Raw genomic sequence first — 15882 nt, forward strand, 5'->3', positions numbered from 1 at the left:
TAGACTGAGATTTATTTTGTACGTGGTATGGACCTATTTTTTTTCAATGTTTCAGAGGCCCAGAATATTCTTTGCTAGCCATTTAGGGTTTTTTTTTTTACCAGTTTTAAGAGAACTATCTCAAATACTGATATATAAAATATAGTTTTAAGAGAACTATCTCAAATACTGATATATAGTAGGGGGCATTTGTGCTCTATTTTGCAGTGAGGGTGTTTTAGGGAGTCCTTTGTACAATGTTGGCTTGTTTATTAGCTCACTCATGCTTTTCTTAATGAAACGTCCTCGTGTTACCACATACTGTATGTCATCAAATCAGAGATACCATAGATTATTAGATGCATCCCAAATTTAGAAATGTTCATTGTAATTTTAAAAACTTGTTTTTTTAGAATTAATGATATTCAATAAACTATATTAGGCTAGCTTTTGTCCTATAAAAAGGCCCATTTGATCACTTTTCATAGGAGAAGTAGAAAACTTGTTCTCAGTTAATAGGAATAACATAGAATTATCCCTGCAGGTGTAGTACTATATTTTTTTTTTCACATACATATTCTGTAGCAAAGAAGTTTACTAGCAACAGAAGGTCAGCTAGATGGGTAGATCAAGACCTTAATCCTTTGAGTACCATTTCTGCCTTGACACACCCAAGACCCCATTGTGGTACACTGCCCTTAATTTTCAGGGCTGGTGCCAAACTAACTAGAAATGAATCCTTTGCCTAAAGGCTTACAATGCTTTAATGCTTAACTTGTAGAGAGAGATAATTTCATAGTAAAGTGGGGGAGTCATGAGTTGACCTACGTGGTATACTTGAGGGACAATTAAACTGGCATGATTTCTACAGATGTGCTATGCGGGCATTTAATGATGACTTTTCTGTGGCATAACAAGCAAAATGGGAGAGCTTGTCCCCTTACTGTTCTGCTATTCCTCCTAAGATGGTGGTACAGCATTGTTTCGGTCCAGCTCCATCTATTCTGACAAAGTACTCTGTACTCAATTTATAAATTGAATGAGAACAAATGATACACCATTTTAGGAAAAGGGAAACTGAAACAGAATGCCACTCTAAAATAGAAGTACCAATTAAAAACAAAACTAAAAAAAAAAAAAACAAATTTTGTACTGTTTGAATTTTCAGTTGCCCTTGATTCTGCTTTTTTTGGCAGCCCCAGGTTGATGCTTTCAGATTGTTAATTTGGGGGAAGAGGATTGGTCACTTTTTTATTTTGTTTATGTCATTTGAGTGTAAATATATAGTTTTTCACTTGCAAATAGTAGACTAGGTAAAGGCACCAATAACATTGACATTCTCTGATGTTGAAATTGATATTCAGAGGTATCCTGATATAATGAGAAGCACTTTGACTTAGAAGAAAAAGCTCTTAGTACAAATTCTGGCTTTCCCTCTTAATTGGGTAATTTCATTGATATTATGTAACTACTTTTGCCTGTGTTCTTATCCTCTGTAAAATAGATATAACACTAAAAAGTTGTCGAAAGGGAGAAAACATGTAAATGTGCTTAAAGCTTTCTTGGAAATACAGTGGAAACTCAATAAATGTTAGTTTCCTCTCTTGGTTAAGAAATAGCCTTTGTGAACCTCAGTTTTCTCAGGTGTTAAAAGAAGCTATTAACACTAGCTTCATGCAAATGTCATCAGATTAACATTATTAGCATTATTTTAATCAAAGCATATTTGTATTGTATTAAAATTATGAATGTACTTTGAAAATGCCTGTTATACTCCATAATATTTTTTTGAATGATAAAGTAGAAAATACTTCTGTGTTTTGAAATTAAAAGTGGAGTAAAAACTATTCCTTTGAAGGACTTAATCAAGTTTTATGGTAACACTTAGAAATTGTACATGTTTTCTAACTTATTTGGATCTCTTTTATTTGCTAGCCAACGACATGTTAAAACAGCAAGGTACCAAAAGAAAATGAATTCAGTAATACTTTGCCATTGTATTTGAAACAGTATGATCAAGAAGTCCTGTTGGGTGATGAAGAGTTAAAGAAAGTCATGTATTTAGCCAGAGAAGACTAAGGGAGAAATGTTGTTTCTGTCTAACGTTTTAAAGACTTTTGTATAAAAGTAGAATCAGACTGATTCTTGGTTTCTTCAGCAAACAAAACCTGAATCATATTCTTTGAGTCAGATTTTGGTGTAAGTTGAACTTAACAATTTGAACTGACCCAGAGTAGAATGGGAGCTAGTAAGTCTCCACTCCTGGAACTGTTCAAACAGACTAAGTAACCATCTTCTGGAGGTACTAGAGAAGTGAGTTCTTTACCACATGAAATGCAGGTGCTAGACTGCCTAAAGTCATAAAAATATATATATATCTGAATGAGATACCACCAAGGATCATCCAGACTAATAACCACTGCTGGTTTGTGAATCATCCACATCCGTACGGGATGAGTTGGTTATTTAAAGCATAAACTGCCCTCAGCCCCACCATGACCACTGAATCAGACTCTTTGATGGTGGGCTGGGGGACTCCATGATTCTTGCACCACTCAGACAGCACTTGGGAACCCCTGGTATGGCCAAGCCCCTCATTATACAGGTGGGGTCTCTGAGACGCAGACTCATTAAGGGGCTTCCCTGCAGTTCCACAGTGAGTTTACTGGTGAAACCTTGGCCCCTGATTACGGCTCAGTGCTCCTTCTACTCTTCTCTACTACCTTCAGGTATTCTCTGATTACCTGAAATCAAATACCGCTTCCATGGGGAATTTTCAAGTTTGCATTTGCAATTTTGTCCACAAATTAAATTTTGTTTATCTTGATTCTTTCTGATTTTGGAATGTTTTTCCTATCCCTTTCAATGTGTTCCCAGTAACTTTACCATGAAAGACCAAAGGAAAGTGCTTTTTTTCTTTTCCAGAAGAACTACTTTTCAGAGCAGAAATAAAATAATTATCAGAATTTACAGCACTTTTTCAGATAAAGAAACTAAAGCCTGCAGAGGTAAATTGTAACCTGATTAGTGGCAGTTATCTTCTCCAAAAGTTGTGTTTCCTGATCCCCAATTCGGTATTCTTTCCTCCAGTCCTCATTAAAGATTGGTGTGGGTTCAACAATCCACACCGATAATAATAAAATATTCTTTTATTTTAATATAGTCATTAACTGCAAGGTTTTCAAGTTAATACATCCTTCCCTTGCTGTTAAATCGTGTATGTATCAAAACTGGGAACCAGTCTCGGAACCAGACTAAGCAAGCAAGTCCCAGTGATACCATCAGGTACATAGATTAGAAACTTTCTCAAGAAAGAGGGGTTTTTTTTTTGGTTTTCTTGTTTTTTTTTGTTTTTGCGGTATGCGGGCCTCTCACTGTTGTGGCCTCTCCCATTGCGGAGCACAGGCTCCGGACGCGTAGGCTCAGCGGCCATGGCTCACGGGCCCAGCCGCTCTGCGGCATGTGGGATCTTCCCAGACCGGGGCATGAACCTGTGTCCCCTGCATCGGCAGGCGGACTCTCAACCACTGCACCACCAGGGAAGCCCAAGAAAGAGTTTTAAGATAGCATTGGTGCAGTATTTCCTGACTCTTTGGGGATTCATTCATTTATTCAACAAATATTTACTGAGTATCTGTCAGGTGCTAGGCCCTAATTTGGATCTGGGATACAGTAATTAACAAAACAGACAAAAACCCTTTTTTGGAGAACTTAACTCTAGTCAGGAAAGGGAGGGGGTTGGGGGATTTCAAACTGGTTTGCAGTTTTAGAAAATTGCACAGAGAAGGTCTCAGAGAAGGAGGTAGGGAAGTAAAGCACGTGGGTGTCTAGGGAAAGAATAGTCCAGGGATCAGCAAGTGAAAAGGCTCTGAAGCAGAGCATGCTGGGTGTGTTTGAGGCACAGAAGGAGTATCTATGGCTAAAGTAGAGTAAGCGAGGGAAAGGAATAGGAAATTAGAACCTTGTAGGCCAACCTGAAAACTTTGGTTTTTGCTTGGAGTGAAGTGGGAAGCCACTGGAGGGCTTCAAGCAGAAGAGTGAGTGAGTGACTTTTAGCACGGTCACTCTGACTGCTTTGTGGAGAACAGAACTAGGAGGGCAAAGGTGGGAAGCTGGGAGACTGGGTAAGAGGTTATAGGAATAACCCAGGTGAGAGACAATAGTAGCTTAGACCAATGTAGTAATAGTCAGATTCTGGGTATATTTTGAATTTTAAGGTCTTAGAATTCACTGATGGATCAGAACTATCTGATGGTGAAAGTAAGAGAGTTGGGGATGACTCCAGAGCTTTGGGCCTGAACAAACTAATATAATAAGAGTTACATCTTACTGAAACAGGGAAGATTGTGGACATGCATATTTGAAGAGATAGGTCATGGATATAGTTTCTATTACATACCCAAGAATACATGTTGAATAAGCAATTTTATAAACAGCTCTGGAGTTCAGGAAAGAAATCCAGGCTGGAGAGAGAAAAACTAGGGACTACATGGTCCAGACCTTTGCTGGAACCATCTAAGAGATGTGACTTAAAGTAATTGGACTGTCAAATATGTATGGTCGGTGAAAACAGTCTCATTTACTTTGTAGATTACAGCTTGTTACTAATCTTTGTCAGTTGTATACTTTTCAGTAAAATGTCACAAAGTAATATCTGCTGAATATATGTATAATTCAAATTGAAATATAATTTAAATTTTATTTAACTTATTAAATATTATCTTAAAACAGAATAAAACTATTGTTTAAAGTCTTAGAAGCATTTTGCTCTATGGGCATAATTTTCATCATGGACTTTGCCTTAAATATATAGAAGTTTCTGACACAGTTTCTAACATTTACCTAAGGTCTGAATTGTTTATCTTCTGTTCTGGGTTTTTTCGTTCTATACTCCAGCCCCTAAAATCCTGGAAAGGATATTTTTTCATCTGTTAGCAGTTATATACCATGTATTGATACTGTTTTTCTATTCCTTCCTTTTTTAAACACTGTAATAATATGTTAACTGAAAAAAAACAAAACATGAAACTTGTATAGTATATTAACCTTTAATTAGAAATATTCATAATAGTTGTAATTTATATAGAATAGTAATATATTAAATTATATAGAATATAAATTATAATTAGTAATATAAATAGTAATATGTTAAAAGATGTTTCACTATCTTTTTACCATAGAAGATCACATACCTTTATTTAACCATAAATATTTCCAAATATTTCCAAAAATATCTGTAAAGCTGGCGTTCATATATGCAAAGGAGATTTAAAAGTTTACATTAAAATTATTCTATCAAGTGTCTTAATTAAAGCTGCATTTTAATCAAGTCAGCATAGTTATCCATCACCCAAAATGGGCATGTTTTTATACTAGTGTCCATGAATTCTTATAATGTAGATGGAGAGGAACAGCATATTATAAAAACCCACCTCAAATCCTGTGAGGAATATAAATCAGTAACTTAGAGTTTATAGTATTGGTACTGTCAGGGATGAGTGGCGATTGATCAGCAAGAGTTTTGTCAAAGAGGTATTAAGTTTTGAACCAGGATTTTAAGCTATGTGAGGGAAATGGAGTGAAATAAACTTCAAATTAACTGCTTTTAATTGGTCGTGTGTGTGCATATACATGTATATGAGTATTTTTAACTTCTATGTATAAATCCTCACCCTAACCAAAAAGGATACACAGTGAGTACTCAAGGAGAATGTTCTGGGTATATGTATGTGTCAAAGGAAAAAGAAAGGACACAGCTTATTAGAGCCTCTGTTTCCTCATATTTGATGGTAAAATGAGGATATTCTCCAGGGTTTTTATTGATGATTAAGTGAGATATACATATATAGTAGTACTGTGGAAATACTACTGAAATGTTTGCTAGTATTAGTGTAGTCTACACTTTATGATAGGAAAGAAGAGATGAGATTTCATTGTAGATTCTGATAAATATTTTAAGAAATACTTTAAAAAGTAGTGATATTCTGAATACGGCTTCCAGTATCCTCAGTATCTCAGTTTTCAACTATTATCTATTTCACATGTTACAAAATCCAGGTTCCTAGTTTGAGCAAGAAAGGGAATGTCAAAATCCAGATCTTTCTAGCTCCAAACCTCACCTATTGTTCTCTCTTCTCCCACTTCCAAAGTGGACATAATAATTCACAAAGGTACTATATCAGCTTGCTCAAGGATGTTTTTTCACCTAAGTGTTTCAAGGTTATTTAAATGTTTTACTTGATTTTTGTGAGGGGAGGTCCTAACATTTTAAATGATTCATGTGGCTTTTTAGTTTCTCCTTTTAAGAATCATGGCATTTCTGTGCAGGTGTTCCACACTGGGGAAACAACTCCCTTAGTATGGTTTAAAGGAGCTCATATTTTTGAGGTATAATTGTTTTTGTTTTTCCATAGCATATACTTTATTTCTTACCCTCTTTTAGCCTTTGTTCATATTCTAATTTTACTATTAAGTCAGCTACCATTTTCTGTTGTTTTCTTTCTTTCTTTTTTTTTTTTTTTTTTTTTTCGGTACACGGGCCTCTCACTGTTGGGGCCTCTCCCGTTGTGGAGCACAGGCTCCGGATGTGCAGGCTCAGCGGCCATGGCTCACGGGCCTAGCCGCTCCGCGGCATGTGGGATCTTCCCGGCCCGGGGCACGAACCTGTGTCCCCTGCATCGGCAGGCGGACTCTCAACCACTGCGCCACCAGGGAAGCCCTTGTTTGCTGTTTTTTATTTGAAATTATTTTCACATAGCAAATCAAAGCCCTTTTAATTTGTAGAAGACACTTGTCAGATGTGCAGTCTATCCAGTTATTAATTTTTCTCTAGTTGATGCTGCCAGTCTCAGATGAGTGCCTTACTAAAACCATCAAGTTTTATGGTGCCCACTAGAAAGAAAGGGAAGAAAGGAAAATCATCTGTCAAAATTCATTTACTTAGTGGCCCAAACCGATGTTTCTGAATAAAATTTTGGTTTCTCAACCAGTATCTTGGTGGTGGATGGACGAACATATAACAATTATAATAATACAATGCAAAAATATTTTTCTGTCTATCAAGCCTAAAAAAAACTTTTACACAATAAAGGTAGCTAATAAACTTGATGAGACTAAATGATTGTCACTTCAGTGCCTTCTACTGTAAGCAGCCACTTTTTATGTTGTGTGTGGATGTGGATTTTCCTTTATGAGTTTATAATTTGAGACATTTATTAAAATAATAGATAAAAATTTCTAATTCCTCTTTGATAGAGCTGGAGTGGACCAGAGAAATTGCTTGCTTTAGATGAACTTATTGATAGTTGTGAACCAACACAAGTAAAACATATGATGCAAGTGATAGAACCCCAGTTTCAGCGAGACTTCATTTCCTTGCTCCCTAAAGAGGTAAGGATTATCAATTATATTCTTCATTAGTGCTATTTGAAAATAAAAATCAACAGCTACCATCTTTAGACATTGTCATGCTAATTATGGTATTCAGTATTGTCAGTTTAACACTCTTAATTAGTATTACAGGGGGCTGTAAATGATAAGGTGCTGTGACTTAATATAATTTTCAGATTAAATTATACTTACAGACTAAGTGTCTTCTTTCCATCACTGGAATAAGTCATATGTGAGACTAAGCTATTGAGTTTCGTTAATTTGACTGTTTCTTTACCAAGAATTTTTCCTAGGTTATTTGAAGTCCAACCTTTAGTTGTCTTGGTATGTTCATTTATAGTAGTAGATTTTTTTAAATTCTGATTTTATTAAAACAGCAATATTTTTTTTCTTATTTTGTTTTTTGTTTATCCTAAGTCCCTTCAAGACTAATAGTTTCATGATTCTATTGGATAGTAGTTCTCAGTGACTTACATTATGTAATTATTTTGAAGTGTATGGAATTTCACATGTACGTCATCTTCTATAAATCATTCCCCTTTCTGCCGCATCACACACACACACACACAATCACAGATTTCCCATACCAGTTACATTCTTATAGTATTTCTTTTAGAATTATTTATGCCCATTTGTTTTAATATCTTTATATAAAATAAAACATCTTTGATTTTTTATCATAGATTGATTATGATCACATGTGCATTCTTGACTATGTAAATGAGGCATAGTTTAGATGTAGTTCTTTTATTGATGTTGTAGCCTTCATAGTTTCATTTTTGTCAGCAAACGGAAATAAGATAACATTAAATAATCAATGTTACCATGATTTATATTTTCACAAAAGTTTTATATATGCCACTAATCATACATAGATCAGCTAAGAAGACAATATAAAATACCATTTATGTTAATATAAATATAAATGCAAATGGTCCTGAAACTTCAAATTTGAAGAGAAAGGAAGTTGATTTTTTTTTTTTTCAGATACCCATGCTAAATATCCTAAGGGCATTAAAGATAGTCCCAATACTAATTTCACAACGGATATTAATAAAATGGTTTCATCATAGTTAATGGATAAAATTAAGCATAACTACAGGAAAAAGCAAAGTGGAAAAAAATATCTTTTTCCTGAGATGTTGCTTCTTTGGAGTGATTTTTAAAATGACATTGTCCCAGAAAAAAAAATCTTTATTCTTGATGGCTCATTCTAAAACTGAACTCTTTGGATAGATTTCGCTTATGAAAGTGGCATAAGCTCTCTCTCTTTGCTTCCAGAAGGGTGGTAATAATAGGAAGCACTTTTATAAGTATTTGACTGAAACTGAATTTATTCTCCTTTGATATATTTTTCATAGTTTTCCTTGATATCCTTCATATTTTAGAAGGTAGTATTTTTGTTAAAATATAGACTTTTTCTCAGTCTAATTTATCCTCTTATGTCTAAAGATTGTGAGGTTTTTGTTTTGTTTCGTTTTTTCTTTATTTGGATTTCCACAGAAGCTTCATAACACAAAAAAAACATGATTTGAAATCAGAAGAATATTAAAGTATTCTTAAGAATCTAAAAATTAAGCACAAATTATCCATAACCAGGGCAGTAAAGATTTTCTTGAATTAAGTGTTCCTTTGAAGATTGCCTGAGGGGAAAGAAGCTTTGCTAGATAGAATGAGTGAGCCTGACTTAGCATGGCACCTGTCCCCCCATCTTTTTTAATTTGTTTTTTATTGAAGTATAGTATTGTATATAAGTATAGTATTGTATATTGAATTACAGTGTTGAGTTAATTACTACTATACAGCAAAGTGACTCAGTTATACATACATATACATTCTTTTTCATATGCTTTTCCATTATGGTTTATCAAAGGATATTGAATCTAGTTTTAACTGCTAGAAAAAACGTTTTCTTTTTTGAAAAATGCTTTATTTTATGTGTAGAGAAATAATGGTATAGATCTAAGTCCTGAAGGAAACTAACATCTTATTGGAGACTAAGTACTATCATTATTTAAAACAGTATTACCTTCATGTCAGGAAATGGACTTATAGTAATTTTCTTATAATTCCTTTCAACAGATCGCAAAGCTCTTTACCAACATTTACTTACTAATCTCAAAAACCTTGACAGAAATCTCACTAGTCTCACATGGGAGACTTGTGATAAAGAGCACTATCTTTATTTTGTAAGTAAATGCCAAGAAAAGCATAGTGATACAGTAGATGATCTAGAACAAAGCCTAAATTCTTAACATAGGATTGGCCAACATTTTCTTTATTCTTTTCTTTTCTTTTTCTTTCACTATTTCAATCCACTGAAATATAGCAATTCTGGGAAAGTATTAGCTACTTTTTAAATATAATATGGTGGTCTTTTATATTGGGTTGACCAAAACGTTTGTTCAGTTTTAAGTAAAAATAAAAGACACGTTTTTTCATTTTCACCAAGAATTTTACTGAACAATGTATTCACTAACCGAATGAACTTTTTGGCCAACCCAATATAAGTTATAGTGAAAAACAAAAAACAGCAACTCTCATTGAAATGACAAGTTTGGCCAAAGAAAAGATAATTATCTGAAATGAATTTTCAATATAAGAGATTTTCTTGTGTGGAAGTAGTCCTTAGGAAGAATTACTAATCTAGAGTTTACCTTTAATACAATTTAATAGAAAACTGCATTAGCTAGACCATTCAATTTGGCTCCAAGAAACCTGTAACCCCCTCTGTGGTATTGTAGAGATGTAGTTTGGGACAATGCCCACTCTCTGTCCCCTATAAGGAACCCTACATGACAAAACCTTGTTTCCTTTGAGGAACTGGTATAACTAATTGCTGTTTTCTTTTTGCTTGGCAGCCTAATTAAAAAACCATGTAAAATACTGTTGCCAGTGTATTTGTGTTCTACTTTTCCTCTAGTTTAAACCTTTTCTATTTATATTTTTCCTGGTTCTGATTTTCTTATTCATATTTTTCTATGTATATTTTCTCTTTTTTAAAAAATTTTATTATTTGGCTGCATCAGGTCTTAGTTGCGGCATGAGGGATCTTCATCGCAGCATGCGGGCTTCTCTAGTTGTGGCACATGGGCTTCTCTCTAGTTGTGATGTGCGGGCTCCAGAGTGCACAGGCTCAGTAGTTGCGGCTTGCGGGCTCTCTAGTGGCGTACGGGCTCGGTAGCTGCTGAGCGTGGGCTTAGTTGCCCCACGGCATGTGGGATTTTAGTTCCCCAACCAGGGATTGAAACCTTGTCCTCTGCATTGGAAGGCAGATTCTCAACCACTGGACCATGAGAGAAGTCCCATGCTATGTGTATTTTCTATAATACAGGGATGTTTTGATGGCATGGACAAACATTTAATAAGTTGAAGTTTATGGTTGAGTTAGGGACTTTGCTGTTCTAAAGGAACGGGCACCAGTTACCTATGGAGTTAGCACTTCAAATTTCTTTAGCACCTGAGTGTTTCTTTACATTTCTTTTTAATGCATGCAGACACTGGACTAGATGATCTCTTAATCACCAGTAATGACAGAAATTTTACCTGTTGATTTAAGGATAAATCTAACCTGCTCTGGATTTGTTTCTTAGCATTTAGGATCCATTGAATGTTTCTATAACTTACCTGATTTCTGCTTCAGCTGGATAGCTAAAATAAGAGTAGGCTTTTTCATATGACCATTCTCAATATCTTGGGCATTAACTAGCATCTCTTTTCCACAAATATAACTTTGTGCCTGATAATTTCAATGTTAAATATCAGTTTCACATAGAAGATTAATAGTATGCTGTTAGACTGACACTAAGCAAACTTGTCTAGGCTTTGATTGATTGAGAATTTCAAAATTAATTGGTTTATGGGGCATCCATTTAAAAATATATTGTTGAGTTATGTATGTATGTGTATATTTGTATATGTGAACACACACGCATATATAGATTGTTTAATATAGTTATGCCTTTTCATTTTAAATGACTCCGTTTCTGTATATAATACTGAATGGTCTTCTCTGATAGACCAAAAATAATTATTCCACAAAAAGTTTTTCACTGTCATTTGTCAGTAGTAGTATTACGTTGAATACTGACTGGTTGAAGTACTTTCTATATAGAATATACTCAATAAATATGTGATTAATGATGAACTCTGTATATATATAGATACAAAGTCATTGGGAAAACATAATTTATTTCATGTAATTCCTGTTTAGCATCAAAAAATAATTCAGATTGTGCTTTTTTACTCCCTGTATGACCCTAGGTCCTTTAAATGATAGTTTGTTTTAATCTTTGTAACTTAGTTTATGTGAAAAGTAAACTTTACTACTCTGTTTAGATCATTCTGTCCTAATATCATAATTTAAATTTTTATGTGATTTGTGAGGCTAATTGAACGAGCATAGTCGGAAGCTGTTGTTCTCCTTTTTCTTCTATTTCCTTTTCTTTTATTTATTTGAATTGACTTTACACACTGGAAGAAAAATTGATGGTTTGCAAGTATTGGAAACAAAATTTTTAAATCAGTGATATATCAAAGACTTAGCTCAAATATACAACTCTATCTGGCCCATCCAGAAAATCTCCATAAGCAATATAAAGGAATTAGAACCCAATTACTTTTATAGGTCTAGGAAGCAGTTTAATAATTGTTCCTTTTTGTCATTTACAGTAAAGGATTAAATGTTTGAAAAGTACATCACTGTGATATAAACAGTTTGATACGATAAAGAACTATTAATTATATCTAACTATCTGAAGGATTCTGAAATTATGCCACACAGAGTATATGGGAATCTCATTTCTTAAGTCAAATTATATTGTAGTGAGGACAGAAAAAGACAAAATTTAAACAACTAATAAAGTAAAAAATATATAAATAAATAGTAGAATTCTTGAGATGAGATTCACAGAGCAAAGGCAAGAGAAGAGGCAGAGAGGTTTAATAAGTATTCCTTGAAGAGGTGAGGAGCTAGTGGGGTGAAGTTCATAAAAACCAATAGGGTGTTTTTAAATCTGGTATGTGTTTGTTAAAATTGAATATTAGAAGGTACTGCCTTTCATAATTTTAGAAATTAGAATGTAAAATTATATTACATTTATAAGTACTTTATACCATAGGGAATAATTAACTTATTTTTTATCGTTAAAAAGAGACACGTGGTATACTATGCTTTTTCTTTTCATAGCTGGCACTTTATGTGCTTTCATTCCTGGAACCCAAAGACCTGCTACAAGCGGCTCAGACGTGTCGCTACTGGAGAATTTTGGCTGAAGACAACCTTCTCTGGAGAGAGAAATGTAAAGAAGAGGGTAAGGTTCAAAATCACAGAGAGAAAATATTTGTAGTTCGAAAAAGCAAAGTGATTCTGAAAAATAATAATAAGCTTTATGTGCACATAGAATAAAGTGGTGGATAAATAAAAAAAGAGAACTTTGGCAGCCTATCAAAGAATCAAGACTGTGTCTTCATTTACATTCACCTACTTATATAAAATCCACAGGTTATTCCACACGTTCAGATGTGCCAAATCTTGCCACTAACCCCTTTAGTGAGCACTGTAACTAATAGTGAATATATCTCATTTGCTTCCCAGTCTCCAGTAGAATTAATAAACAATGAGAAAGTCAAGATGAGGACAACTTAAAGAGAACCCCCAAATTAAATTAGCAATTAAATACTCAAATATTTGTAGTCTATTCATTTCTTCCACAAATATTTCTTGAGCACCTCTTATGTGCTAGATATTCTTAAATCCTGGGGATGTAGTAGTAAAGTCCCATTTTCTTCCTACCATGGAGCCTGTGTTCTGAGACCTGTTTAAAAAAAAAAAATCCCCTTTCCTAGTAATGGAGTAGGTATCATACATATTAAGAAAGGACATTTTTTCTTTCCAGCAGGCATCTAGAAAAATATTACTTTTGAAAAAAATATTATTTGCCTTCAACAAGCAAAATTTTTAAGAAAGAATCATAGAGTGTAAGACAGATGCGCTATAGGTTCTCTTTAGTAAAGCTGAGAGGTAAAGAAAGATCCAGGATACTTGGTTTCTAATCCTGCCTCTGCCCTGCCTGTGGCTTGGACTACTCAGTGAAACCTTCTCTTCTCAGATATATATAAAGTGGGATTAATTATCCCTGCCTTACCTTCTCATAGAATCATTATTTTAATGACTTTTTTAAATTGTGATAATTTATACGTAAAATAGAATTTATCACTTTCACCATTTTTAAGTGTATAGTTCAGCGGCATCAAGTATGCTGACTTTGCTGTGGAACCATCACCACCATCCATCTCCAGAACTTTATCATCTTCCCCAGCTGCAACTCCATACCCATTTAACAGTAACTCCCTATTCCTCTTCCCTGCAGCACTGGCAACCACCATTTTGTTTTCTGTCTCTATAAATTTGACGACTCTAGGGACCTCATATAAGTGGAATCATACGGTATTTGTCTTTTTGTGACTGTCTTATTTCACTTAGCATAATGTCTTCAAGGTTCATCCAAATGTATCAGAATTCCCTCCTTTTTTAAGACTAAACATTCCATTGTATGTATATACCACACTTTTTTCTCCATTTATCCGTCAGTGGACACTTGGGTTGCTTCCACCTCTTGGCTGTTATAAATAATGCTGCTACGAACATGGATGTACAAATACCTGTTCAAGTCCCTGCTTTCAGTTCTTTTGGGTGTATGTTCAGAAGTGGAATTGCTGGATCATATGGTAATTTTATGGTTAATTTATTTTGAGTAACCACCATACTGTTTTCCATAGCAGCAACATTATTTTATAGTCCCACAAGCATTGCACAAGGGTTCCAATTTCTCCACATCCTCACCAACATTTCATAGAATTATTCTGAGAGAAATGAAATAGTCAGTAGACAACATGCCATACAGATTGCAAATTTACATTAGTGTCTCATAATAACAGTGTTAGAAATTAGTGTTCTGCATTTCAGTGGTTTTCAGCATAGGAGAAAATGAGATGCATTATAAAATGTGTAATTTGTATTATTGGTGAAGGCAATTATACTCTAAATTTTCTAAACCTTAGGTATTGATGAACCATTGCACATCAAGAGAAGAAAAGTAATAAAACCAGGTTTCATACACAGTCCATGGAAGAGTGCATACATCAGGCAGCACAGAATTGATACTAACTGGAGGCGAGGAGAACTCAAATCCCCTAAGGTAACTGAACTCTTGCATGATGTAACAGAAACCATTAATCAGTGTTAGTACGTAGTGTACTCTTTCGTATCTGACAAGTAGTATAACTTGACAACCTATGTCCTGTAGAAAGAAAACAATATATTTTGAAATAACTGAAAATGTAACTGACAGTATTCCTCTGTGCTAATATCTCTAGTCTGACAACTAACTGTACTTGAATAAAAGACGAATTGACTTACGTGTTGTTCCGTCTATTGCATGTAAATGAAAATTTCTGAATATCCTGTTGAATTTTGTGTCATATACGTACTACCTAAGAATTTGCTCCCTCTCTGACCAAACATGATTTTTTGAGGAGTACCCATGTTTGGGGGGTTTTTTGATGGCTTTTGTGTGTTTTAATTTTATAAATTTAAGCATAATTCTGATTTTCTGCCTTATAACATTTCAATTATATAAAGAATGGCAAAAACACTTGAAATCCTTAGCTATATTTTTTTCAACTGGAAAAAAAGCAATTTGGGGAGACATTTTGTATTAAAACGTATACATTATGACAGGCTTTTTTGTTTAAGTTGAAAAAGTTGATGATTATTGTCTTTCTACTTAGTAGGTACTTTTGTGTGTCAAAATTGCACAACTTAAGTGCATATTCTTTTGGTTTGAGCGGATAAAATAGATGATTATAAAATACGTTTGTGTTTGAACCATATTTATGAGGTCTTGACTGAGTAAAATTTTAATAGTTGATGTCTCAAGTATAAATAATAGAATATGGAAACAATAAAATGTTTAATACTTAATTCATCTGCCAGGAAGGATGCTTCATATTTTATACAAATTTTTACTCTGGAAATAGACTATGGATTACTGTTGCTATTTATGGCCTCATTTTTCTTTTCACTAGTATTTTAAAAAACATAATGTAGTAACATACTTCTGATCTGTACATCTATGTTGTAGGTGCTGAAAGGACATGATGATCACGTGATCACATGCTTACAGTTTTGTGGTAACCGAATAGTTAGCGGTTCTGATGACAACACTTTAAAAGTTTGGTCAGCAGTCACAGGCAAAGTAAGTGTACTTCTCTCTACACTTCGTAAAGTCACCATTTGGTACATACCTTTACAAGGATCAACCAGTGAAAGGAAAACAAGGATTCATTTTTGAGTCTAGCTTATTTTGATAGCAAATATCAGAGCTTCTAATTCAGCTTTTTTCTTGGCATGAAAATGATGTTTCTCATGATAGGGATGTCATTAGTTTCTTCTTCATTTAAATAGTTTGTCTATCTTTGTGACTTAGCTATTTTAAGATTTTACAGATGTGC

At 34.1% G+C, this 15882-nt stretch overlaps 1 protein-coding gene across 6 annotated transcripts in view; it reads left to right on the top strand.

The window, feature by feature from the left end:
* The window catches only part of FBXW7 (F-box and WD repeat domain containing 7), a 207155-nt gene that overhangs the window by 182748 nt on the left and 8525 nt on the right, over positions 1-15882 (top strand). For all 6 annotated transcript variants that reach the window (XM_073805492.1, XM_073805493.1, XM_073805494.1 and 3 more), the window contains 4 exons: positions 7234-7368; positions 12557-12680; positions 14431-14567; positions 15513-15626. In XM_073805492.1, coding sequence (XP_073661593.1) covers positions 7234-7368; positions 12557-12680; positions 14431-14567; positions 15513-15626 — 510 coding nt within the window. The remainder of the gene's footprint in view (positions 1-7233; positions 7369-12556; positions 12681-14430; positions 14568-15512; positions 15627-15882) is intronic.

The sequence above is a fragment of the Tursiops truncatus genome, chromosome 5 (assembly GCF_011762595.2).
Source record: "Tursiops truncatus isolate mTurTru1 chromosome 5, mTurTru1.mat.Y, whole genome shotgun sequence".
In the NCBI taxonomy this organism is placed as follows: domain Eukaryota; kingdom Metazoa; phylum Chordata; class Mammalia; order Artiodactyla; family Delphinidae; genus Tursiops; species Tursiops truncatus.